The 27992-nt window shown below is 42.4% G+C and overlaps 1 protein-coding gene across 4 annotated transcripts in view; it reads right to left on the bottom strand.

Moving 5' to 3' along the window:
• The window catches only part of SLAIN2 (SLAIN family member 2), a 70439-nt gene that overhangs the window by 13896 nt on the left and 28551 nt on the right, over positions 1 to 27992 (bottom strand). For 2 of the 4 annotated variants that reach the window (XM_075930460.2, XM_075930459.2), the window contains exons 3-6: positions 24287 to 24451; positions 22757 to 22918; positions 21301 to 21660; positions 12182 to 12319 (exon numbers count right to left, since the gene is read on the bottom strand). In XM_075930460.2, coding sequence (XP_075786575.2) covers positions 12182 to 12319; positions 21301 to 21660; positions 22757 to 22918; positions 24287 to 24451 — 825 coding nt within the window. Of the gene's footprint in view, positions 1 to 273; positions 375 to 6087; positions 6166 to 12181; positions 12320 to 21300; positions 21661 to 22756; positions 22919 to 24286; positions 24452 to 27992 lie in introns of those variants that run through there. The other 2 variants (XM_075930461.2, XM_075930457.2) reach the window with 2 other exon arrangements.

The following is a 27992-nucleotide window of genomic DNA, read 5'->3' as shown; positions in this document are numbered from 1 at the left end:
TATAAAAGGAAGGTCAGAAGTCACTGGTGCCCTCTAAGCTCCCCCTCTAACCTCTCTCTCTAAACTCCCTGGTCACTGACTCACAGGCTTATGAAGCTCTGGTAGCCCCTCCCCCTGACTGAGGCTCAGCCAATTAACAGAAGCTTCTAGATTTCAAACCTTTTAGAAGCTCCTTCAAACAAACCAACCAAACAGACAAACACAAGCTCAGCACACAGCAAATAACCCCCCCCCCCCCCACACACACACACACACTACAGACAGCAACTTACCACAAGGGTCCCGTATTTACTCCTCTTTTACCTGGAGAACTCCCTCTCCAAACTCCCTGTGAACTGCTCCTGTTCGCAAGCCTTGATGATAAAGGTTGCACCCTTAAAGATAAAAATTAATGCAACCAGAGGCCCATTTGGATAGTTGCTACAGCAGTATCGTGGAACCTTTGGATCTTTCCACAATAAAAAGGAAGGGTTTACAGGATTTCCTAAAGTCTTTAGTTCTAGCCAACTTGAATGCTAGTGCTCTTTTAATATTTTGTGTATGCGGAATTGCCTCCTTGTTGTCACCGTGCAGGTTTCGGAAAGAAACAGAGAGTGAACTGCTGAATCATATGGAAAGCAGAGGTAACTTTAGGGATAAGCTTGAGATGTGGCCTCGGAATTACTTTGTCTTTAAAAAAAAGAACCTGCATATTGGGCTTTTCATCAGGGCTGCTGCTTCTCCTATATATCTAGCTGGGGTGACAGCAGTTAGAAATGCTGTTTTGGGGGACAGGTATAAGAGCGGGCATATTGCCATCAGTTCAAAGGGAGGTTTAGTCAGAGCTCTGAGAACTAGGTTAAGATCCTAGGCTGGAGCAAGTGGTCTCACATACAGGAAGATATTCCCAATACCCTGCAGGTATCAATGTGTTAGTGGGTAAGGAAACAGTATCTGTCTCCTTCATGATGGAAGGCAATTATGGCTGCAAGGTATACCTTAATGGAGCTGAGTGAGAGTTCTGACCATTTGAAGTCTAAACTTGAAGGGAGGTTGAGACCTGTGTACTTAGTTCACAATTTTGAATTGGTTTCCAATTTTGCAGGTAAGTATGTTCAGTATAGACTTTTGGCTGTAGAGCAGTGCATCAGATTATTCAACTGCTAAGTCTTGGAGGCAAGCATGGAGGCAACAGGTTCGTCTGGTTTGAGAGAAAAGGCGAGGAATGGGCTGAAGAGGAACCATAGGACGTAGTACCATCTGTGCCAGGTAAGAGAATCAGATTTGTGTTGGCCAAAAGGGCACAATCAAAACAGCTCTTGCTTTGTCATGTCAAATTTTCAATTAGAAGCTATGGCCCAGTCCAAGAACTATGATTTGATTGGAATAATGGAGACTTGGTAGGATGACTCACATGACTGGAGCACTGTCATGGAAGGGTATAAACTGTTCAGGAAGAACAGGGGGGGGGGGGGGAAGGGAGGAGGAGTTGCACTGTAAGCAAGAGAGTGGCATGATTGCTCAGAGCTCCAGTATTTAGAGGGAGAAGAGACTGTTGAGAGTCTATGGGTAAAGTTTACAGGGAGAAGCAACAGGGGTGATGTTGTGGTTGGTGTCTGCTATAGATTGCCAGATCAGGTGGATGAGGTAGAAGAGGCTTTCTTTGAACAACTGAGAGAAGCTTCCAGATCTCAGGCCCTGGTTCTCATGGGGGACTTTAATCACCCTGACATCTGTTGGGAGACCAACAGAGCAGTACACAGACATCCAGGAAGTCTTTGGATAATGTTGGGGATAACTTCTTGGTACAAGTGCTGAAGGAACCGACCAAGGGCCATCACAGCTTGACCTGCTGCTCGCAAACAGGGAGAACCTAGTAGGGGAAGTAGAGGTGGGTGACAACCTGGGAAGCAGTGATCATGAGATGGTAGATTTCAGGATCCTGACCCAAGGAAGAAAATACACACCCTGGACTTCAGAAAAGACTGACTCCCTCAGAGACTGACTCCCTCAGAGAACTGATGGGCAGGATTCCCTGGGATACTTATATGAAGGGGAAAGGAGTCCAGGAGAGCTGGCAGTATTTTTAAAGAAGCCTTATTGAAGGCACAGGAAGAAACCATCCCTATGCACAGCAAGAAAAGCAAATATGGTAGGTGACCAGATTGGCTTACTGGGGACATCCTGGGTGAACTTAAATACAAAGAGGAGGCTTACAAGAAGTGGAAAATTGGACAAATGACTAGGGAGGAGTATAAATATATTTCTCGGGAATGCAGGGGAGTTATCAGGAAGGCAAAAGCGCAATTGGAATTGCAGCTAGCAAGGCATGTGAAGGATAACAAGAAAGGTTTCTACAGGCATGTTAGAAATAAGAGGGTGATTAGAGAGAGTGTGGGACCCTTACTGGATGTGGGAGGTAACCTAGTGACAGATAATGTGGAAAAAGCTGAGGTATTCAATGCTTTCTTTGCCTTTGTCTTCACAGATAAGGTCAGCTCCCAAACAAATACACTAGAGGCAACGCAGTATGAGAAGGAGGTAGACAGCCCTTGGTGGGGAAAGAACAGGTTAAGAACTATTAACAAAAGCTAAACATACACAAATCCATGGGTTCAGATTTAGTGCATCTGAGGGTACTGAGGGAGTTGGCAAATGTCATTGTGGAGCTTTTGGCCATTATCTTTGAAAATTCGTGGAGATGGGGAGAGATCCCGGATGATTGGGAAAAGGCAAATGTAGTGCCCATCTTTTAAAAAGGGAAGAAGGACAATCCAGGGAACTACAGACCAGTCAGCCTTACCTCAGTCCCCGTAAAAATCATGGAGGGGATCCTCAAGGAATCCATTTTGAAGCACTTGGAAAAGGGGAAAGTGATCAAGAATAATCAACATGGATTCATGAAGAGAAGTCATGCCTGACCAATCTGATTAGCTTCTATGAGGAGGTAACTGGCTCTGTGGGTATGGGAAAGGAAGTGGATGTGATATACCTTGACTTCAGCAAAGCTTTTGATATGGTCGCCCACAATATTCTTGCCAGCAAGTTAAGGGAATATAGATTGGATACATGGACTGTAAGATGGACAGAAAGCTGGCTAGACTGTCAGGACCAATGGGTAGTGATCAACGGCTCCATGTCAGGTTGGTAGTTGGTTTCTAGCAGCATGCCCCAAGGATCTGTTCTAGGACCGGTTTTGTTCAACATTTTTATTAATGACCTGGATGACAGGATGGATTGCACCCTCAGGAAGTTTTCAGATGACACTAAGCTAGGGGGAGAGGTAGATATGCTGGAGGGCAGGGATAGGGTCCAGAGTGACCTGGACAGATTAAAAGACTGAGCCAAAACAAATCTGATGAGGTTCAACAAGGACAAATGTAGAGTCCTGCACTTGGAACGGAAGAATCCCAAGCATTGTTACAGGCTGGGGACCAAATGGCTAAGTAGCAGTTCTGCAGAAAAGGACCTGGGGATTACAGTGGATGAGAAGCTGGGCTGGGCAATCTTCACAGAAGATTGTAGCCAAGTGTGCCCTTGTAGCCAAGAAGGCTTCCCTAGGCATATTAGGGTACATTAGGAGGAGCATTGCCAGCAGATCCAGAGAAGTGATTATTCCCCTTTATTAGGCTCTGGTGACGCCACATCTGGAGTTGTGTGTCCAGTTCTGGACCCTCCCACTATAGAAAGGATGTGGACGCATTGGAGAGGGTCCAGCAGAGTGCGACAAAAATGATTAGGGGACTGGAGTGCATGACCTAGGAGAGACTGAGAGATTTGGGTTTTTATAGTCTGCAGAAGCGAGTGAGGGGGGATTTGATAGCAGCCTTCAACTTCCTGAAGGGAGGTGCCAAAGAGGATGGTGAAAGACTGTTCACAGTAGTGACGGATGGCAGAACAAGGAGCAATGGTCTCAAGTTACAGTGGGGGAGGTCTAGGTTGGATATTAGGAAAAACTATTTCATTAGGAGGGTGGTGAAGCACTGGGATGGGTTGCCTTGAGAGGTGGTGGAATCTCCATCCCTAGAGGTTTTGAAGTTTCGGTTTGACAAAGTCTTGGCTGGGTTGATTTAGTTGGGAATGGTCCTGCCTTGGGCAGGGGGCTGGACTGAATGACCTCCTGAGGTCTCTTCCAGCTCTATGATTCTATGATTAATTTGGACAACTGCAAATTTATATACAGGAGATAACATGTCACAAGCTGGTGAATATTCTTCACACTGCTTGTTACCTACTGAGAGGGAATTTGAAGCTCATCTGCCACTCTAAGCTCCCGAAAGTGCCTGTAATGGGGGGGGGTCGGGCTAAAATTTAGCTTGTCATACTTTTAAAGCTGAAATTTCAAGGTGCTGAAACTGCAGGGGTGGAGGGGGGTTTCCTGATCCAAAAGAGGATGTGGGATATTGCAAGTCTCTTATAGGAGGTTCATGCGACTGTCACCCTCACTTCTGTGCTGCCTTCAGAGCTGTACTGTCACTTTCCTGCCCTGCCCAGCCCAGCCATACACAGAAGATTGAATACAACTCCACAAGATTCCTCCAGCTGCAGGAGTCTCTGGAGCTGCTACTTAGTACCAGAAAGCATTCAGCAAGGGGAGGCATCTGCAGATGGGTCTGGTCTCCTCAACCCCTCCAAAAATCAGCTGTGCAGGAGACAAACAAGTCCTACCCAGGTGGAGCTTGGACCCCCTTTGCTGGGGCACTCCTAGGAACCAGGCAATATCAGATTTCACAGGGAAGGGCATGGTCTGGGATGTGTTTTTCACCCCCCGTGCAATTGGTAAGGCTCGGTTTATGATTAAACAAAAAACCTAGACTTCATTACATTGATGAAAGTGTTATTAAGAAGGGGAAGGCACAGGACAGTTAAACCTCCTGAATATAATGAAACCAACATCTAAAGTAACTTGTTAGTGATTTTAAATTGTGTTGATTTTTCATTGCCCAAGATATGTTTTAAAATCAATCTGAGTATTTGGTATGAAGAAATGTCTGTCACTGAAAAAATGTGTGTGTGACTAGCAGCAGAGACTCTAACGTACTTAATTTTCAGGTGAAGCATGGTTTTTTACTAGGATCTACTGGACTTTAAAAACTGCATTTTAATAAAGTTGTACAATTATGTGTTTTAGTTTTACCTTCATAGGAAATGACAGTGTCTTGTACAAGCACACCAGAATTTAAAACTAATTAGGGGCTCAAATATAAAATATGGTCCAGTTGGGAGAAAAGTTTAAATTTTTATTCTCTCCTGGCAAGAACAACTTGAGCATAAACAACCAAAGATACTATTATGCAGATTGAACCTTTAGTCCAGCACACTGGGGACCTGACTGGCGCCGAACCAGAGAATTTGCTGAACTATGGAGGTCAATATTATCTAGCAGCATTATCAACACACTTATTGGGCTTTTAGAAGACATTCAGGGGTAAATTAGGGCTAAATAACAGCACAGAACACTGAGAGCCAGGACTGGTTCCTGTAAACAAACTATGGGACTGCAGGAAACTTGGCCACACCCATGATAAGTGGACATCTGACTAACTAAAATCTTGCTGGACCAGAATGGTTCAACCTGTAGTATTTTTCTAGACACTTTTCCTGACTAAAAATGCGTAATTATTATTGTTTGTTTTTGCAACCAATCTTAAAGAAGAATTGCTGCTATACCTGAACTTTTCAAGAGAAACTAATTTGCTAGCATCTATTTCTAACATTGACATGTACGGCAACAATTTTTCACTCATGGTTGATGACATTTTTCCAGTGCAGAGGGAGAAGTATAAAAAATACACAAAGTGAATAAAAATTCATCTAATAACTGCAGTCTTAATGAATGTGGTTTCAGAAATCAACTTTACTAATCCAAAATGAACTGGTTTTAGTCACAAGTTCTTGGATCATATCCCACAGTTAACATCCATCCTTAAAGACATTTTTCTGTCCATAGCAGGACATCATTGTGCTATACTGAGATAGTCAAGTCAATTTACTATTAGTGCCCACATGCAGTGGTTTGTATTTTTTTCCAGTAAAGGTACAAGACTTCTCCCAGATGAAGTTTTTGGAGTTTTGCTGGAACTTTTAAGAGGCTGTTAAGTTAATTACCTCCTTTTGTAGATGGAGTTTGAAGAAACTGTTTGGTTTTGAAGGCAACACGAGGCAAATTTTTCTGCCTTTGCATAGCTGTTGAAAAACAACAAGTGTTATATTTGTCTAGAAAAACATCTCAATTCACTTGGGATATAGAACCACATCTGCTTATGAAGCATCAGGGAACAAGCAGCTAGTAAAGTGCATAACAGTTTTCAAAAGCTGTTCTGGCACTATAAGAAGTAGTGAAGTGTTTGGTTTTAAAGTGGTGCTTGCTGCATTAAAAGGTTGCAAAAGGACAGTGCCAAAAACCATGTAGTGCAAAATGCATAGTTACCTTAACACTAAAGAAGTTTCTTGCAGGCCTAAAAGCCCAGGAAGGGGGGGAAAGCACATCAAAGGGAGAACAAGCCACCAGCAAACATGCCACAGCAATCTTAGTGCAAGATTAGATATAAAAGATAGAAACTAAGATTGACTGTCAGATTTTGACTTCATAAAACAAAGTTATTTTCCTTTTAAGGTGAAGTGAAACTTTCATAAAAGGTGACAAAGTAATTCTAAAGCTTATTTTCTAAAAATGCTAGTTTATCATTAAGCATCTGCCAAGCTTTGAAGTTGCATCATTTTCAGCTCTCAAGAAACCTAACATACATACAGAATTTATAACTTAATATAGCATGACTTTCTCCTTAAACTTATACAAATATATGCAAGCTAATAAACAAAACAATCCAATTCAGGCATACTAGTCATCAAATTTAGATGTTTCAGAATTATTGGGCATTGCTGGCTTCTGTAAGATAGATCACAACAAAAAACTAGTCCTCTTATAGCGCCTTAAGGGTTCCTATAACTACCATTTACCAGCAACGTTTTAGGAGCAGCTGATGCTCAGAGGAATTCACAGATTCAGTGCACTCTCGGACATCTTCACCAACTGGGAGCAACCTCTACTGGAATGCAAGGCCCCATCTATGCATAAAAGTTGCACCATTTTCCCTGTACTGGTGTGAAGTGGTACAGTGCCAGCAGTGTGTATGCAATTATACCAAAGTCCTTATACCAGAAGAAGTTATACAGGAATAAGAATAAGCAATAACACTGCATCCACATTAGGAATTGTATCAGTGTAACTATTTGGGAGAGGTGGAAGGAACACGTCTATCTGACAGTTATATCAGTTCTAAAATGGTGTAGATCAGACCTCTGTTACCATTTCTGGCATAACTCCTGAGTGAGGACAACTTGAATACAAGGCCTGTCCTGTCCTACCAAGCTCCCCACACACTATCCAAGAGAAACACTAAAATTGGAGGTATTTTAATGGGAAATTAAAATCTTAGTAACATTTTTAACTTTCCCAACTTTACAAAATATTTCTTACTATATATTTTAGAAATGTTCATCTGTCTGAGTCCATTTGTTCAAAAACTCCTCAAACAGTAAGAGCTAGGGCCACCAAATTTGGTATGCAGCTTCCTCTTATAACTTAAAGCAAGATCAGGGTTTATTTGTGCCAGGATAATGGGATGTGCATGGAATATGTGATTGTTTCTCAAACTGGAAAGGGAGAGATCTGGTAAGAGGGAGTTATACTGCAGAATGACCAGGAAGTACGGTTGCCAGGTGTCTGGTATTTTCGCCTTCTGTCCGGTAAAAAAAAATTCAGAAAATACCGGACACCTAAAATGTCTGGTACTTTAATTTTTTTCCCAGGCTGTCCGGCTCAATACGTAGGTAGCCTGGCAACCCTAGTGCTTTTCGGGGAGCTGTCTAGCCCAGCATAGGGTGGCAAGGGCCTGAAAGCCTCATCATGCAGTTTTTGAAGGGGCCACAGTGGGTTGTGGAAGTTTTCTTAGCGCTTAACTCTCGGGGTCCTTTTTTTTTTTTTCTTCTTTTTTTTTCCCCTGGCGTATTTTTTGTTGTTGTTCAGTATTTTTTCTGAAACCATCTGACAACCCTACCAGAAAGGGGCGGGAGGGGGGAGAGAAGAGAAGAACAGCTATAAGCCCAATAAGCCAGCAGAAGGCACGGTTGGAGAAAGGGACAGCTACCTACTATCCATTTCAGAGAGTTTGTCTGTCCCCCAGCAGGGAGACATGCGCCTGCTGCAGCAGCCATGGACAAATGCTTCTCACTTGACCCAAGCTGCTGTGGTGAGATGGGGTTGAGGTTATCCGCTCTGCCTGGGGCAGCATGAATACTAAACTCCTCTGCTCCATTCCACAATAATTATTTAAAATGAAGAAAAATAAAACTGATTTCAGAAGTTAAGGACCCGAGCAATGCCAAGTAAGATGCCCGAGCAATCTTCTAGTACGATCGTGATGTAAAATTCTCTGTATATGGGCCTTCTTTTCACTTTAACATTACAACAGCTCTTTGAGGAGTAAGGAGGAAGAGAATAGAAAAAGTGCATAATTTTTCTCATCTCCATTTATGGCTGGCTGGCAAGTCTGCTTGTAAGGTCTTAAACGCTATAATAAAAATGTTTCCTCACACTTATTTCCATAAGATAGAAAAAACAATAAAGTGCTAATAAATACAACACAAGGTGCTCTAATTCATAAACAGAACAGTGGTGATATTCTGTACCAGCTAGAGCCTAACTGATCTAAACCTTGTTCTGTGATATAAGTGCAGCTTCACCCCCCTCCCCCCAAAACATAACCATTTCATTCATGACTTCTGACAAACTCATTGGGAATCGTTTGCTAAACCTAATGTTTAGGTCGTAAAAGTGTTTTGTACAATGTACCTCTACTTACAGACTATTCAACCGAACAAGAAAAGCAATACAAAATATCCTAAAGCAGGTGAGTAAAAGTGAGGAAACAGTTTCACTTAGGTGAATATGCAAAATATATATGATATCCAATTCAGATGTTTAAGATATTTTATCTATTTCTATCAGTTTTGGCTACATAAAGTTGAACTTGAGAGAACACCTATAATTATGCTATAAGCACCATTAAACACGGCCATAGATGGCATACTCTTGATGTGCAATGTTGATTTATAACAAAGTTTTAAAGCAATATTTCAGATCAACAAAAACAAAAAAACAGGTCATTGTTTGCATAAAAATGTTTGATTATCCTCTGTGCATGCTACAGAGCTTCACCTTGACCATCTATAATTATAGCCACTTTATCAAATGATAGGCAATGAGGCTGCAGATACAGCACACTGAATTAATAATGAAACAGTGTGTAACTCCATTTTTAAGATTTCATCTTGTACATTTAAATTTTAAATACACTGATACAAATGCAAGAATACATATTACATACAGGTTGAACCTCTCTAGTTCAGCAATATCCACGGTTCAATAGAGAGCCCCAGCAGCTAGGAGCAGAGCTCTTCTGGCAGCAGGTAGCCCACAGAGCCAGTGATCTGGGGGCAGGGAGCCTGGCCAGCAGGCTGGCAGCCAAATCAGGGCCAGGGGCTCTGCCAGCTGGAATGGAGCCAAAGACTAGGAGCAGAGCTCAGCCAACCAGGGCCACCACACTGGCCAGGTCCAGTGACCAGGAGAGAAGCCCCAGGAGAACCTGAGGCCTGATCTCCCCAGTCTCAGGACTGCTCAGGTCCCCAGGGTACTGGACCAGGGAGGTCTAATCTGTACTTGATCTAATAAGAAAGTGTCTGTCTTCTATCTGTAAGGTCTCCCTAAAAGTTTTCCCAATAGATTGTCAGACAAATGCTGAAGTAGTGTGTGCAACTGTCCCTTCAGTTATATAATATTTGTAACAGATGTGTAAGAGCTGGTCCTTTCATACATGGAACTTAAGTATTGCAATATGATAGTTACGATCTAGTAAGAAGAGACACTCGTTCAATAGTTTCTCTACATTCACAATGTGATTTCTTCACATATCACTAAGACCTACCACATGCAGATCAGGTTAAGATACAAATAGGAGTACGTAATTTAGCAAGTTTTAAATAGTAAATGGTATTACATCACTTATAGATTGATTGAGCAGTGGCTTTATACTAGACTGCATCAGACTGAAAATTTTTCAACTGGATTATAGTTAAGAACTTATCACAATAACTGCCTTTATATCATATATAACTGTACACACTGAAGATCATGTCTGGAAGTACATTTCTTTCTCTTCCACTTGGACTATACATATTTAAAGTTGCCTGTTCAACATATCGCACATCTGAGCAGTTGGCAACTCAGAGGCCTTACTGCATTCCCAACTAATTTTTAGTTGCTAGCAACCATAGCATGTTCAGTAATGCAGCCATAGCAGATGAGCATGTAAATTAGTTAGAGAACAGCAGCCTTTGACAAGGAAAAAGCAATGACCTTAGATGGAAACACAGCAACCTTGCAAAGTTAAGCTCATGCAAGACCAACAGGTTTTGGATCTCAAAACACAAGAAGTCAATGCCACAGGAAAACAAACTTTGCAACAATTTAACTGTGGCATTTGACCAAAGTAAAAGAGTTAAATACAAGTCAATGGAAAAACAAGGAAGTTCAAATACAGACGGGATTAGAATTGAAGGAACTCAATACTTAACACTAGATGTTTGTATGTACACACACACACACACACACCCCACACACACACACACCCCCACCCCCAAATAGATTTACTTCATGATCTGAATAAAAACATATTGGTTTGTATATTTAGTAGCAGGAATCTGACATCAACAAGAGCAAGGAAATTGTAAGAGGTAAAAGTCTTGGCTTTATTCATGAAATCCAATTTATATAAATCCAGTTAAGCTAGAGGGAAAGCAAATTCACCTAATAATTTCCATAATTCTTATCTGTCTTAATTAACAACTGTTTACACAAAAATACCCACCTATTTTGCATCCTGCAATCTAATTACTACACTAAACTTCAAGTTACAATATTACAACTTCATGGTAGGTTTAAATGGTACAAGCTATGCCATGAAAAATTTAATTCTTGTAATAGTGAGCAAAAGGAAGTGTCCTGGCCAAGTAAAATTTGTTATAGTTTTTCCTTGAAGTACTGTATGCTCACTATTAAAACTAGGGATGTCTAGACAAAGATGGTCACCACATTATCCTAGAAGCATTCAATTGTGACTGAATATTTGAAGATATATGAATAAAATCTACTCTTGCAATTCACAGCTTAATGACCTTCCTGCAACTAACCTAGAACATTAGTCAGGTTTTGCTTGACAGTAATGTATGTGCACATAATGCGGACTTAAAAAGCATTTCATCCTTTACTGGAAAGATATTGAAACATGCCAGATGCCTACATCTGAACATAGATTTTTGCATTTTTTATAACTTGTATGTCATTACTAAACTGGCTTACAAATAAGAGACTTATCGGATAGGGCAGAGACAGACAGATAAATGACTGGGCCAAAACAAGACTCTCAGATGTAATTCCAGATCACCTTTCAGTATCCTTTAAAAAACATATTTACCTCACTTGTGTACTGCAATATAATTAAAGGATGAAGAAAACCAGAGTATTTTCATAAAAATCTCAGAAAAGAAATTGTACAAGCTCTTTAATTACAGTAAATAAAAATGCATCTGACAAAGTGGGTCTTTACCCACAAAAGCTTATGCTCCAACACTTCAGTTAGTCTATAAGGTGCCACAGGACTCCTCGCCGTTTTAGTAAATAAAAATGATTCCTTCAATCTAATCTGAAGTGTATATATACACTAAATAGATGTACCAGAACATACCAAAACATTAGATACATCATTTTAAAGGGGGACTGTCATATTTTGTATGTTCTCTCACCTGTTCCAAGTTCAAGTGATTCTTCACTAATATTCATTTTACTTTACTACTGCTGCATTTCACCAACTACAAGCTCTCTCTCACACAAGGAAAAAGATGGGAAAACTCTTTAATGGACACATACACTATTTTAATGGAAAAAAGTGTAAAATGGGAAAATGTTTGTTTACTGTCAGATATGGCATTTATATATAACTATCTCAAATTTGGCTAAATATGAAGGCTAATGTTATGTTTAGGTCTTTATCAAATGGTTCTATTTATTATGAAATGGTAAACACATGCTGTTTTACTCTAATTCCAAAATGTGCGTTTACAGTATCACTGTAAAAATACTTACTGGCTGAGGCCTGAGGTTGAATGCGAGGTATTCCTCCATTTGGCACTTGAAAATTTGAATCACTTCTGCTGTTTTTCACAGACTCAGCATGGATGTTAGATGCCCTGGACAAGTTTGGAAGACTACGCCTTAGTTTTTCTGTATAAAAATACAATACAAAGACATAATGTACAACCTGATGCAGAAGATTGACAGCATAACTGTCTTCAAAAACTGACCTGAACATTAATTTTGCTGTTGTGGCAAAACTAAATATTATTGAAATCAATCTGTTGTCTACAATAGGGATTTCTGAGCGTAAACGACTAACCATTTAACCAGTAAGTGGATGCTTCTCTGTTAACAGCGTCTGTTACACTGAGGCTTCGCTGCATGCTCTGCAGTATAAAGCTAAGGTAAGCACTGTAGAGCCTGCATCAGGGGTAACCATGTAGCTGCTGAGATTTTTTTTCAGTGGTTATATGGTTATCATATTACATGATTTTTAAACATCCCTAGTCTATAGAACATAAGAACTGCCACACTGGGTCAGTCCAAAGATCCCTCTAACCCAGTATTCTGTCCTCCGACAGTCATCAATGCCAGGTACCCCAGGGGCAATGAACAGAATGAGCAATCATCAAATGATCCCTCCCCTGTCACTCATTCCAAGCGTCTGACAAACAGAGGCTAGGGACACCATTCCTATCCATCCCGGCTAATAGCTATTCATGGAGGATAGGTCCATCAATGTATCTAGTTCTTTTCTGAACATTGTTAAAGTCCTGATCTTCACAACATCTTCTGGCAAGGAGTTTTACAGGTTGACTGTGCGCTGAGTGAAGAAAAACTTCCTTTTGTTTTAAACCTGCTACCTATTTCGTTTGGTTCTTGTGGGAAGTAAATAAAGTTTCCTTATTCACTTTCTCCACACATTCATGATTGTATAGACCTCTATCATATCTCCCTCTCTCCTAAGATGAAAAGTCCCAGTCTTTTTAATCTCTCCTCATATGGCAGCCCTTTTCTGAACTCTTTCTAATGCCAATATCTCTTTTTGGAGATTAGGTGACCACATGTGCACACAGTATTCAAGATGTGAGCATAGCATGGTTTATATTGAGCATATTTTATTGCTGCTATCTTATTCTCTGTCCCTTTCTAAATTATTCCTTAAAATTATTTGTTTTGACTACTGCTGCACATTGAGTGGACATTGTCAGAGAACTATCAAGAATGACTCCAAATTCTCTGTTGAATGGTTATAGCTAATTTAGTCCCCATCATTTTATACATATAGTTGGGATTATGTTTTCCAATATGCATTACTTTTCATTTATCAACATTAATATTCATCTGCCATCTTATTGGCCAGTCACCTAGTTTTTAAGATCCTTCTGAAGTTCTTCACAGTCTACTTTGGTCTTAACTATCTTGAGCAGTTTAGTATCTGTACATTTTGTTACCTCACTGATTCCCTTTTTCTCCAGATCATTTATGAATATCTTGATTAGGATTGATCCCTGTACTGACTCCTCCAGGATACCACTAGCTACCTCTCTCCATTCTGAAAACTGACCACGTATTCCTACCCTTTGTAGCCTGTCTTAACCAGTTACCAGTCCGTGAGAGGACCTTCTCTCATCCCATGGCAGCTTACTTTGCTTAAGGGCCTTTAGTGAGGGGCCTTGTCAAAAGCTTTCTGGAAATCTAAGTACACTATATCCACTGGAACCTTTGTCCACATACTTATTGATCCTTTCAAAGAATTCTAGTAAAATTAGTAAGGAATGATTTCCCTTTACAGAAACCATGTTGACTTTTCCCCAACAAACTGTGTTCATCTATGCATCTGACCATTATTTTTTTAATATAGTTTCAAATAATTTGCCCTTTTTAAATATTGGTGTCACATTAGTTATCTTCCAGTTATCAGGTACAGAAAATTACTTACAGAGATAGGTTACAAACCACTGTTAGTAGTTTTGTAATTTCACATTTGAGTTTTCAGAACTTGAGTCAATGCCACCTGGTCCAGGAAACTTGTTACTGTTTGGCTTATCAGTTTGTTCCAAAACCTCCTGTAATGACACCTCAAAACGAATAGCTCAAGTTCGGGAATCTCCCTACTATCCTCACTTATGAAAACCAATGCAAAGAATTCATTTAATTTCTCTGCAATGGCCTTATTTTCCTTGAGTGCTCCTTTAGCATTTCGATAATCCAGGTTGTTTAGCAGGCTTTCTGCTTCTGGTGTACTTAAAATTTTTGCTATTAATTTTTGAGTTTTTGACCAGTTTTCTTCATATTCCTCTTTGACCTTCCTAATTATTTTTTACACTTCATTTCACAGAATTTATTATACTCTTTTCTACTTTCCTCACTAGGATTTAACTTACACTTTTTAAACAATGCCTTTTTATCTCTTTGCTTCTTCTTGTTTAAGCCAAGCAACAGTAGCGCTTCTTTGGTTCTCTTACTGTGTTTTTTAATTTAGGTTATATATTTAGGTTGAGCCTCTATTATGAAATCTTTGAAAAGTTTCTATGTAGCTTGCAGGGATTTTACTTTTGGCATTGTACCTTTTAATTTCTGTTTAACCTCCTCATTTGTGTGTAGTTTCCCTTTTGGAATATAATGCCACAGTGTTGAACTGCTGTGGTGTTTTTCCCACCATAGGGATTTTAAATCTAATTAGGTCATAAGAACATAACATAACATAACATAAAACATAACATAACATAACACACAACATAACACATACCACACCACACCCCACCCCACCCCACCCCAACATAAGAACATAAGAACAGCCGTACTGGGTCAGACCAAAGGTCCTTCTAGCCCAGTAACCTGTCTACCAACAGTGGCCAGCACCAGGTGCCTCAGAGAGGGTAGACCGAAGACAATGATCAAGCGATTTGTCTCCTGCCATCTCTCTCCAGCCTCTGAAAAAACAGAGGCCAAGGACACCATTTTATGCCCTGGCTAATAGCTTTTTATGGACCTAACCTCCATGAAATTATCTAGCTTCTCTTTAAACTCTATTATAGTCCTAGCCTTCACAGCCTCCTCTGGCAAGGAGTTCCACAGGTTGACTACACGCTGTGTGAAGAACTTTCTTTTATTAGTTTTAAACCTGCTACCCATTAATTTCATTTGGTGTCCTCTAATTCTTTTATTTAGGGAACTAATAAATAACTTTTCTTTATCGGCCCTCTTCACACCACTCATAATTTTATAGACTTCTATCATATCCCCCCTCAATCTCCTCTTTTATAAACTGAAAAGTCCCAGTCGCTTTAACCTCTCCTCATATGGGACCCGCTCCAAACCTCTAATCATTTTAGTTGCCCTTTTCTGAACCCTTTCCAAGGCCAAAATATCTTTTTTGAGGTGAGACCACATCTGTACACAGTATTCAAGATGTGGGCGTACCATAGTTTTATACAGGGGCAGTAAGATATTCTGGGTCTTATTTTCTATCCTTTCCCTAATAATTCCTAGCAACCTATTTGCCTTTTTGACCGCCGCTGCACACTGCATGGAAGTTTTCAGAGATCTGTCCACGATAACTCCAAGATCCCTTTCCTGATTTGTCGTAGCCAAATTAGCCCCCATCATACTGTACATATAGTTGGGGTTATTTTTCCCCAATGTGCATTACTTTACACTTATCCACATTAAATTTCATTTGCCATTTTCCTGCCCAATCACTGAGTTTGGTGAGATCTTCTTGGAGTCCCTCACAGTCTGCTTCTGTCTTGACTATCCTAAACAGTTTGGTATCGTCCGCAAACTTTACTACCTCACTGCTTACCCCTTTCTCCAGATCATTTATGAATAAGTTGAAAAGGATTGGTCCCAGGATTGACCCTTGGGGTACACCACTAGTTACCCCTCTCCAATCTGAAAATTTACCATTTATTCCTACCCTTTGTTTCCTGTCTTTTAACCAGTTCTCAATCCAAGAAAGGACCTTCCCTCTTATCCTATGGCCATGTAATTTACACAAGAGCCTTTGGTGAGGGACCTTGTCAAAGGCTTTCTGAAAATCCAAGTATACTATATCTACTGGATCCCCCTTATCCGCATGCTTGTTAACCCCTTCAAAGAACTCTAATAGATTAGTAAGACAGGATTTTCCTTTACAGAAACCATGTTGACTTTTGTCCAACAAATTATGTTCTTCTACATGCTTCACAATTTTATTCTTCACTATTGTTTCGACTAATTTGCCCGGTACTGAAGTTAGACTTACCGGTCTGTAATTGCCAGGATCGCCTCTAGAGCCCTTTTTAAATATTGGTGCCACATTGGCTACCTTCCAGTCATTAGGTACGGAAGCCGATTTAAAGGATAGGTTACAAACCACAGATAATAGCTCAGCAATTTCCCATTTGAGTTCTTTTAGAACCCTTGGATGAATGCTATCCGGTCCCGGAGATTTGTTAACATTAAGTTTTTCTATTTGTCCCAAAACCTCCTCTAATGACACTTCAATCCGGGACAGTTCCTCAGATTCACCACCCACAAAGGACGGTGCAGATTTGGGAATCTCCCCAACGTCCTCAGCCGTGAAGACTGAAGCAAAGAAATCATTTAGTTTCTCCGTAATGACTTTATCGTCCTTGATTGTTCCTTTTATAGCTCGATCATCTAGGGGACCCACAGGTTTTTTAGCAGGCTTCCTGCTTCTAATGTACTTAAACATTTTGTTATTTCTTTTTGAGTTTTTGGCTAGCTGTTCCTCAAAATCTTTGTTTGCTTTTCTTATTACATTTTTACACTTGATTTGACAGTGTTTATGTTCCTTTCTATTTATCTCACTAGGATTGGACTTCCAATTCTTAAAAGATACCTTTTTGGCCCTCACTGCTTCTTTTACATGGCGGTTGAGCCACGGTGACACTGTTTTAGGTCTCTTGCTATGTTTTTTAATTTGGGGTATACATTTAAGTTGGGCCTCTATTATGGTGTCTTTAAAAAGTTTCCATGCAGCTTTCAGGGATTTGGCTCTAGTCACTGTGCCTTTTAATTTCTGTTTAACTAACCTCCTCATTTTTGTGTAATTCCCCTTTTTGAAATTAAATGAAAGGGTGCTGGACTGCTGAGGTGTTCTTCCCACCACAGGAATGTTGAATGTTATTATATTATGGTCACTATTCCCAAGCGATCCCGTAACGGTTATTTCCTGGACCTGATCCTGCACTCCACTCAGGACTAAATCGAGAATTGCCTCTCCCCTTGTGGGTTCCTGCACTAGCTGCTCCAAGAAGCAGTCATTTAAGCCATTGAGAAATTTTATCTCCGCTTCTCTTCCTGAAGTGACATGTATCCAGTCAATATGGGGGTAATTAAAATCCCCCATTATTATAGAGTTCTCTATTTTGGTAGCCTCTCTAATTTCCCTCAGCATTTCAATGTCAGTATTGCTGTCCTGGTCAGGTGGTCGGTAATATATCCCTACTGCTAATTTCTTATTATTGGAGCATGGAATTACTATCCATAGCAATTCTATGGAATGTGTTGATTCATTTAATATTTTTATTTCATTTGATTCTACATTATCTTTCACAAACAGTGCCACTCCGCCACCCACCCAGCCTGCTCTATCCTTTCTATATATTTTATATCCCGGTATGATTGTGTCCCACAGATTTTCCTCATTCCGCCAGGTTTCAGTGATGCCTATTATGTCAATCTCCTCATTTAATACGAGGTACTCCAGTTCACCCATCTTATTAGTCAGACTCCTAGCATTTGTGTAGAAGCACTTTAAAAATTTGCCACTGCTTATTTGTCTGCCCTTCCCTGATGCATTGGATTCCTTAGAATGCGGTTGTTTGTCTGCTCTGGCCCATGGTTTGTCCTCTCCCCTCCTCTTTTTCTGACTACAGCTTAGAGAATCTCTATCAACGGATTCTCCTCTAAGAGAAGTCTCCCTCCGATTTATGTGCATCTCCGCACCAATTGGCTTTCCCCCATCTCTTAGTTTAAAAACTGCTCTATGGCCTTTTTAATGTTTAGTGCCAGCAGTCTGGTTTCACCCTGGTTTAGGTGGAGCCCATCCTTCCTGTATAGGCTCCCCCTCTCCCAGAAGTGTCCCCAGTTCCTAATAAATCTAAACCCCTCTTCCCTGCACCATCGTCTCATCCACGCATTGAGACTCTGAAGCTCTGCCTGCCTACCTGGCCCTGCGCGTGGAACTGGAAGCATTTCCGAGAACGCCACCATAGAGGTTCTGGATTTCAGTCTCTTTCCTAGCAGCCTAAATTTAGCCTCCAGGACATCTCTCCTACCCTTCCCTATGTCATTGGTACCAACATGTACCACGACCACCGGCTCCTCCCTAGGACTACACATAAGTCTATCTAGATGCCTTGAGAGATCCGCAACCTTCGCACCAGGCAGGCAAGTGACCATACGGTTCTCCCAGTCATCACAAACCCAACTATCTATTTTCTAATGATCAACTCACCCACTACTAACACATGCCTCTTCCTAACTGGCATTCCCTCCCCTCAGAGATATCCTCAGTGCGAGAGGATACCGCAACATCCTCTGGAAGGAGGGTCCCAACTACGGGATTATTTCCCTCTGCTCCCATTGAATGCTCTGTTCCCTTGAGACTTTCATCCTCCTTAAGAGCACTGGGGCTCTCAGACTGGAGGTGGGACAGTACTACAGTGTCCCGGAAAGTCTCATCAACATAGCTCTCTGCCTCCCTTAGCTCCTCCAGTTCAGCCACCCTGGCCTCCAAAGCCCAAACACAGTCTCTGAGGGTCAGGAGTTTCTTGCAACGAGTGCACACATACGCCACCCACCCACAGGGCAGGTAATCATACATGTTACACTTGACGCAATGAACAGGAAAGCCCCCAACTCTGCTTGGTCACTGTTTCCAAGCAGTACTGCTAGTTACCTCTTGGACCAGATCCTGTGTTTCACTTAGGACTAAATCAAGAATTGACTCTCCTCTTGTGAGTTCCAGAACCAGCTGCTCCAAGAAGCTGTCATTTAGATACCATAATTTATTTTCTTATGGTTTATGTATGAAATATTCTTCATGTATTTTCTCTCTTCCCAAATACTTTGCAATTTAGCTGTGTGCTATGGAAAGTCAGAAATCAAGCCAATTTTGAAACTCTAAAAGATTATCTGCATTGGGAAGCCATGATTTTTTGTACTATTACATGATATTTGATCATAGTAGTTTTTCCATCAATTTATGCCTAAGTTTTTCAAAAAGTATTATACAATTACTGTATACGGTTTCCAACCTCTCTATATAAAATTTTTAAAACGTTCATTCCACCTACTACTGAAGTGCAATCATCTGAGGTTAAACATGGTAGCTACTTATTGGTATAGTTTACTTTACAAGCACTGTATGTAACAAATTGCATATAGATTTAGGTAGGCACAATAATCTACAGCGGAATTTGTACCAAGATACCAGGGCTAATCCTTGCACTTTTGCAAAGAGCATGAGATCTTTAAAATTCAAAAAATAGAAGAGCAAACTGCATTACACAAAAGTGTGTATTCTTACATACCGTATATTCCGGCGTACAAGACGACCTCTGAAGTTAAAAAACATCCCCCAAAAATCGGGGGTCGTCTTGTACGCCGGATGCCCCCCGCCGGAGCCCCTCCGCGGCTTTGAAAGCCTCGGGGGAAGCCGGCGGCGGGGCATCCCAGGCGCCCATGGGCTGCCCCCCCTCCGGAGCCCCTCCGAGGCTTTCAAAGCCGCGGAGGGGCTCCGGCGGGGGGGCAGCCCATGCGCGCCTGGGATGCCCCACCGCCGGCTTCCCCCGAGGCTTTCAAAGCCGCGGAGGGGCTCCGGCGGGGGGGCAGCCCATGCGCGCCTGGGATGCCCCGCCGCCGGCTTCCCCCGAGGCTTTCAAAGCCGCGGAGGGGCTCAGGCGGGGGGGCAGCCCATGCGCGCCTGGGATGCCCCCCCCCCCCCCCCCCCCCGCCGGCTTCCCCCGAGGCTTTCAAAGCCGCGGAGGGGCTCCGGCGGGGGGGGGGGGGGCAGCCCAGGCGCTCCTGGCGGCTTTGCTCCCGGTGCCTCTGGTCTGCTGGGGACCATCTCCAGCAGACCAGGGATACGGGGAGCAAAGGAGGCGGAGGGGCGCTGGGGTATAAGATGAAACCCTATCTTTTAATTAAAAAGATAGGGGGTCGTCTTATACGCCCAGTCGCCCTATATGCCGGAAAATACGGTAATTTTGAAATGCAGATTGAAAGCTTAACAGCTTTCTAAGGTAATATCTACAGTGGCACTTTCATCATTAACTTTTGTTGCCCAGAGTTATGAAAAAACCTACACCCCTGAATGATAGTTTTTACAATGAAAAGTACTGGTGTGCTTATTGCTTTGTCAGTCTGAGCCTTTCTTCCATTGACAAAGGTACTTTCCGCTTGTTCGGGGGTAGTTATATTTTTATGCTGGCTACACTGTGCACTTTAAAATAGTACAGATGCAAGAGCACCACAGCTGTAAGGTGCACAGTGTAGACATATGCTAAGTAATTACCTTCAGTCTGTACACTGGACTTAATTTAACAGGGTAATAATTTAAGATAGCAATTTTTCAAGGACATGTCCATACTCACAACACCCTAAATCATTAGCTTAGCGGAAAAACCCTTCCCTTCCTAACTCAGGGCTTTTTCCCTGTTACGGAGATTCTAGTGAGGTTTTAATAACATGCTCACTATTTAAATACCACAACACCTTGGTTCTTTGTCACTGTGGAGCTTTTGTGCTCTGAAGGGATTAGGACAGAACTTAATAGCTGTTCCATATTTCCCCAGCCCAAGTAATACTGGAGTTTATCTAAGTGAAAAGAGTGAGGAAATAGCTGTTTTTTTATGAGAGTGGCGTTCAATGAGCCATCCAGATATAGACGCAATACCATTATTCACATGCAGGAAATATGTATATAATTACAGATTAAAGTTAAAAAAAAAGTGTGAGCTCTCAGTCTCATTGGTACCTTTGCCTTGTATTCTCTTACCAGGTTTGCCACAAGTTATTAATCACTCACATTGCAAACTGACAACCACATATATTTACAACACTGCACTACTGTATTAGAACTGAGTGCACACATGAGACACAAAGCTCTTTACCTTCGCTTTTAACATTGCTAGTCTGTAAATCTGTAGGATGGCCTTGAAGCGAAAGACGAGGTTGCTGTAAGCGGCTAATCATAGGCTGGGGTGATACTCTGCTATATTCCAGGCTTCGAGCAGGTGATCGAGAACGAGGAGAATTCCTGGGAGACTGCTTTGGTGAAGGCCATGGCGAGTTGCGTGGCGATGGTGAGAACTTGGTAACAGCGGGGTGCACTGCATGGTGTGTACTGTCTTCTTCATCCTCTAAACTCTGTGCATCAAGTTCTTGATCACTAAACGTGCCTCTCCTGGTAGAATTGCAAGAGGAACCAGAACTACGTCGAGAAGTAGTTGCTGCATACTCCTGCCGCAGACCTGACAAAAGAAAGAACAGTTTACATATTACCTTAGAGTAAAAATGGCTAATACCATATTGATGGTTTACACAAATGCCTACACCAAGTTCAAAGTTATTTAGCAAATTCTAGCTCCTCTTATTTGAGGATTCCATTTCATCCCAGATCAGCATTAACAAAGTTATCTGAACTAAGGAGCTGACCTCAGTCCCTTTCCTGTGACAGGGTCCTCAAAACCACTTTTTTTTACCCCACAATGTGGACTACATCTTATGTTTTGTGGCTCACCTCCCCTTCACTTGTGTCTCATAACACTGCAGCAACTACAGAGCTTTCTTACCTAGAAAAATCGTATTAGGAGAGCATTAAATGCAACTCTTACAGCATTATTAAGCAACTGGTAAACCACCAGCAAGTGAACCACAAAGCAGTTGAGAACTGTTCTGGTGGATTGATATCCATGATAATTAGCAGTTTTGGCAATCTCCACAGAACCCAAAATGAAACCAACAAACTGAAAAAGGGCTACATCACAACTCAGGGAGCGTGCATGACTATTTTCCCAATCTGTACCTGTTGTGAGAACAAATGTCAGAGATTATTCTTTCCAGGCTTTAAGCACTGAGTTCATCAAGACAGTGTTTGTCCCCTAGAGAAGGGACTTGGGATAACAGGAGACCAACTAACTTTCTTTTTTTGCCTCTCCTATCCTCCAGTATTTCTTCTGCTCCTTACCTCTAAATCAAGCTCTTCACAACAACTTTACCCTCCCCTAACCAGAAAACAAAAGGGTCAGCCAGTCACATTACAAAAAAAGTCAGAGTATAGAACTGCACACGAACTGTACTAATTTTCCATCACTATCCCATCCAAGAACTTAAGAGTGCAAGGCCTAATGCACAAGTTTGGAAGACCATTTCAAAACTGGTTTTCCCATGTAGTAATTTGCTGCTCTCATTTTGCTATTAGGGACATCTATTTGACAAGCAATTCCTGCTCCTCTTACCATCTTTTCACCTGCTGATGCATAAAAAAAGTTTTAAAAGTCTGCAGCTGAAGTTTAAAAGAGTTATGTAATCAAAAACCACCTGCCTTTCAGTGCAGAAAGTACTTACTTTCCTCCTGCATCCGTGCTAAAATTTGCACATCTGTAACATCATTTAGCTTGTAATTTGATCCAATAGAATCTTCATCCATTTCTGAAGCACTTAATTCACTATCTATAGAGGACTGTGGGCTTAGTGGAGGATTTCTATCTGCTGCACATTTAAAATGACCTGTAAAAGAATAAAGAAAAGAAAACCTACAGAATACTCTGCAGTGTATTACAATATCTCTGTAGCTACTAGTGTATCAGCAGTACTGTGCCTACTAGTGGGTAAAAGGCTGGATGTCCCGCTATCAAGCAAAAGAGCTTATTCACTAAACAAATTCCAATAGCGAATAAGGCTTTTTTTCCCAAAACAGAAACACAGTGAGGGGAATTAACCATTGAAAATCATTTTCAAACACTGTGGTGGATTTTCCACAAGATTCGATGTTTTTCTAAAAGCAACAAGGAGTCCTGTGGCACCTTATAGACTAACGGAGGTATTGGAGCATAAGCTTTCGTGGGCAAAGACCCACTCCGTCAGATGCACATGCTCCAATACCTCCGTCAGATGCACATGCTCTGTCAGATGCTTATGCTCCAATACCTCCGTTAGTCTATAAGGAGCCACAGGACTCTGTCGCTTTTGCAGATCTAGACTAAAATGGCTGCCCCTGATACTTTCTAAAAGATGTGCTCTACTCTAAGCAAATTATTTTGGTGAAGGCCTCTGGCCTGTGTTATATAACAGATCACACTACATGATTAACAGGGGATCCTTGCTGGCTGTAGCCTCTGAATTTATAAACTTCCTGGCATTTAATACTTATATAACTTAGGTACAAAAAATCCTTTTTTGTATATACTGTTCCTTTTCAGCAACCCACAGCTTTCGTTTAAAGCTGTTTTATTAACATTTGCAGAATTATACAAGCTGCTAGAAAGTCTTTCACATTTCTAATGCCTTCCCCATCCTCTAAGTGATCTGCTGATGCTCCCAAGAGACTGAAGCTTTCCCCATTATGTCTGCTGATATCCCAGAGAAACCGACAGTCAAAAAGTCAAAGATAAAAGTAAAATACATGGCCAAATGTTATTGTATGTGTCACTGCAAAGTTTCAACACATCCTGTTCGTTCATTCATTCACACACGCCCCACTTTTCACCTCAATTACATGGTTGTTGGTACCACAAGATCATCTGCACTGATGCTAGCTGTATGAGTGCAGATAAGACTTAAGTTATAATTTACATTCCAAAAGCCTGCATCAAACCTTTTAATAAATGTAGTTTTTCTTTCATCCTTATAATCAAGTTACATGGAACCTTTGTCCATGTTACATATACTCGACTAGTACAGACCCTGAGGGAAGCAGCATTAATATACCTTATGCCAAAATAAACTGGTCAAATTTAGTTTCTTACATATGATGCAGGCTTTCTACTGGAACTCCAGATGTTACTATAGTATTTTTTTAATACACTTAAGATTTAACTCCTTGCCAGTCTAACCCACAACTCAAGAGCACATGACATTTTTAGAACTGTAGCTTACCTGAGCTACCAGGAAATATGAGCTGTTTTGCTAATGGAGGTTTCACTGGTGTTGAGGAAGGCGAGTTGAAACCACTGCTGTAAGGGCTACCAGCATTTGGACTATATGAGCTTGTGTAACTGACCGCATTGAAAGGATTACTATATAAACTCTGTCTCTTGAGGGCTGTATGAAAAAGGGAAAAAGACACACTGAAGGAATTGGTAAAGATCAACATGACTATTTAAAATCAGTCAACATGGTAGTAAAGTGGCAGTTTAGATAAGCCTTTTTATTTAAAACAAATGCCTATGTTAGGCTCCAGACACATACAATCATAAGAAACAAAAAAAGACAGTACAATAACCCTAACATTTCCCCCCACCCAACACAATAAGACTGAATTCCCACCACTTATCTCTTCTTCTAAAGACTAGTACTGGTGTGTCCAACCCATGGCTCTTGAGCCGCATGCAGCACTTTGATTAAAGAAATGCAGCTCCTGCTGGTTGAGAGCCACACGCTTGGGCTGCTCATGGCTGGCCACTCTGAGCACGCATCCCAGCGCCTTGAAAGAGGTGTGGTGGTGGCTCCAGGATCCAGGCATTAGGTTAGAGCAGGCGGGAAGGGCTCTGGGGGAGGGGATGAGGATTGGCTTACAGCAAGGAGGCTGAGGTTGCCTGACTCTGGGGAAGAGGAGGAGATTGGGTTAAAGTGGCAGGAGGGAGGAGGAGGCTGCAGCACCTTAAACTCAAAGTCATCATGGATGCAGAATAAGGCAGCCAACATAGATGTCATATTTAAATTCCAGAGCAAAAAAGAAAGAATCATGTACCTGGTTTACACTGTGTTTCTTTAAAGAAAATTCAAAGGGTATTGTTTGCCAGGCTGAAGCAATTAGACTTTATTAGTTTTTGTCTGAAATGTCCTGTAATGTTATTTTTATCACTGCCTTGTCAGGCAGCTTGCATGTTCTTATGATCCTAGGAGCTATGCTGGCAGGAGCTTAGTGCTTCTGGTAGGTTCAACCAAGCCGGAAAGGAGTTTTCCCTCCTTGGGCTCTATAAAATCCAGATTCCTGAGGAGACTGGGTTGGCAGTTTTCCTGTACCATCCTGGAGGAGAGTCATTCCGTTGTTGAAGACTGTGGTGAAGGCCCAGTCCAGTGACAGACCTGACCCGACTCCGCTGCTGCCCACAGGGTGCTTTGGCCCACAGCTGTAGCAATAGCTCAGCGAGCCTCAGCTACCTGCTTCTCCCCACACCACTGGGATTGTGACCACAGAGCTTCTTCCACCGTTCTTCGCCTGTTGTGGCGAAGGCCCTTCAAAGCACCCAGAAGTGCTCTGCCTGCAATCCACAAACTGTACGTTGGTCCATTGCAAAGGCAGGGACTATGTAGTGAACTGAACTGTTTGCCATACCACTGCTAACACCGGAACATCAGGACCCCTCAGTGTTCCTCCCCTGAAAGCTAGCACTAGCTAAAGGGTTGAAGGTCCTGAGCTTCAAGCTGCCTCTGACAAACTGAGGGTACGCCTAGACTACATGCCTCTGTCGCCAGAGGCATGTAGATTAGGCTACCAGACATAGGAAAATGAAGCGGCGATTTAAATAATCGCCGCTTCATTTAAATTTACATGGCTGCCGCGCTGAGCCGACAAACAGCTAATCAGCTGTTTGTCGGCTCAGCGCGGCAGCCATGTAAATTTAAATGAAGCGGCGATTATTTAAATCGCCGCTTCATTTTCCTATGTCTGGTAGCCTAATCTACATGCCTCTGGCGACAGAGGCATGTAGACTAGACGTACCCTGAGTATAAAGTTCTGCCGTTTGTTATATCTATCCTGTCTTCTATTATATCAGAGGGTGAGAGGTTGTTTTATCAGTTCATTGTTTGTAATCCATTGTTTTAACTTACCTGTTATCTGTTGTACTTTACAATATATACTGTTAAATTTGAACACTATACGTGTCTGTTTATTCGGACTCGAGCTGAGAAATCCACCGGTGACAGATACGGTGGTTTCCAGGTCGGACCATCTTCTGGGACAAAGGCATTTAACATAGTTTAAGATCAGGCCCATTAAATTTAGTTTAATAGTGCACCTTTGCTGGTAACACGCCGAAGGCCCTGCCCCTTGCCGGTCAGCCCACAGCCACCTGAAATCTATGAAGTGGCCCCCCCTTCCAAAATTATTGCCCACCCCTGTAATACAGTCTTTACTTACATAGTCACATACTAGTCTTTCCCCAGGACCGCTCATTCAGTATAGTGGTAGTAGTAGTCGTCCCCCCCAAAACTTTCCAGGGTCACAGCCTCTTTTATCACTGTCCACACTCCTGGGCCACAGCTCCCGGAATAGAGGGTTTTGGACAGGGGTAAGGAGACTGGGTCAGCAGCTGGGGCCAGGGCTGGAAACAGAATTGAGTAGCACTCCCTGTCCACTCTCTAGGTGGATTGGCTTGGACAACAGTGCTCTCTCCGCCACCCCCTCAAAATGGTCCTCAGTACCTTCTTAGGTGGATGCACTCCACACTTTAAGGAACTCTGGTGTACAGGATGAACCTACTCTGGAGAGGACTCAGGGTTGCACAGTGAAGGCAACTTGTCCCTAGAGCCCCTTGCTTCATTTGTTGTGGAAGCTGAAAGGTGACACATGAATGAAGTAGGAGATTGCAGAAAGATAAAAGATGATCTCATGGTTAAAGTAGCTGACTGCCACCAGGGAAGTCTGAATTCTATTGTTATCTCTGCCAAACTTCCCAGGCCAGGGTTGGGCACAATCTGGCCTGTCAAGCCATTTGATCTGGCCCCATGACCCGCCTTAGTGGGAGGGAGGGGAGGAGACGCGAGACACTTTGTGTGCTCCTCCACCCCCAGGCCCTGATTGCCCTCCCGCCATACTTTGAGTGCTCCTCCACCCTCAGGCCCTGATTGCCCTCCCGCCATACTTTGCGTGCTCCTCCACTCTCAGGCCCTGATTGCCCTCCCGCCATACTTTGCGTGCTCCTCCACCCACAGACCCTGACACACACACACACACACACACACACACACACGCGCGCGCGCCAAGGGTGCATGGATGGAGCAGCCAGCTGTTCAAAATGGCTGGTGGTTCCCTTGACAACCATATGACCCTGGCACTGGGGGAAAGAGGAGAGGCGATTTTGCACACTTCTCTGACCCCCGGCCAATCATTGTAGCTGGGGCCAGGGAAGCATGCAAACTCTCTTGCCCCCTGCCAGAATCACACAATGCCAAGAGGGAACTGCCACCCATTTTGAACAGCTGGCAGCTCCATCTATGCCCCTGCCAAAGGTGGTGACCTTTGGCAGGGAGTGAAAAACTCTGCACACTCCCCTGCCCCCAAGGTGCAATGACTGGCACAAAATCTCCTCTCCCCCATCACCAGGGGTTCAAAACAGCTGGCAGTTCCCTGTAGGCACTGTGTGACGGGTGGAGGCGAGACACTTTGCATGCTCCACAACCCAATTGGCCTGGCATCAAGGGAACATGCACAATGTCAATCCCCACTCCCGTGACGCACGGCCCTAAGCAGCATAGGGAGGGAACCTTTGTGGTTGGCGCTGCTGCAGGAGGGAGCCTGCCTCAGAAACCCTGTTGGACTGCTGGCTAGGAGCCACCTAAGGTAAGAGACTCTCAGCCAGAGCCTGCCTCCAACATCTCAGCCCCTGCCTCTTGCACCCCAGCCCCTGCCACTTCC

Source organism: Pelodiscus sinensis, chromosome 4 (assembly GCF_052426305.1).
Source record: "Pelodiscus sinensis isolate ZL-2025 chromosome 4, ASM5242630v1, whole genome shotgun sequence".
Lineage (NCBI taxonomy): Eukaryota > Metazoa > Chordata > Testudines > Trionychidae > Pelodiscus > Pelodiscus sinensis.
The sequence above is the reverse complement of the archived record's forward strand: the minus strand, read 5'-3'. Positions and strand labels throughout refer to the sequence as shown.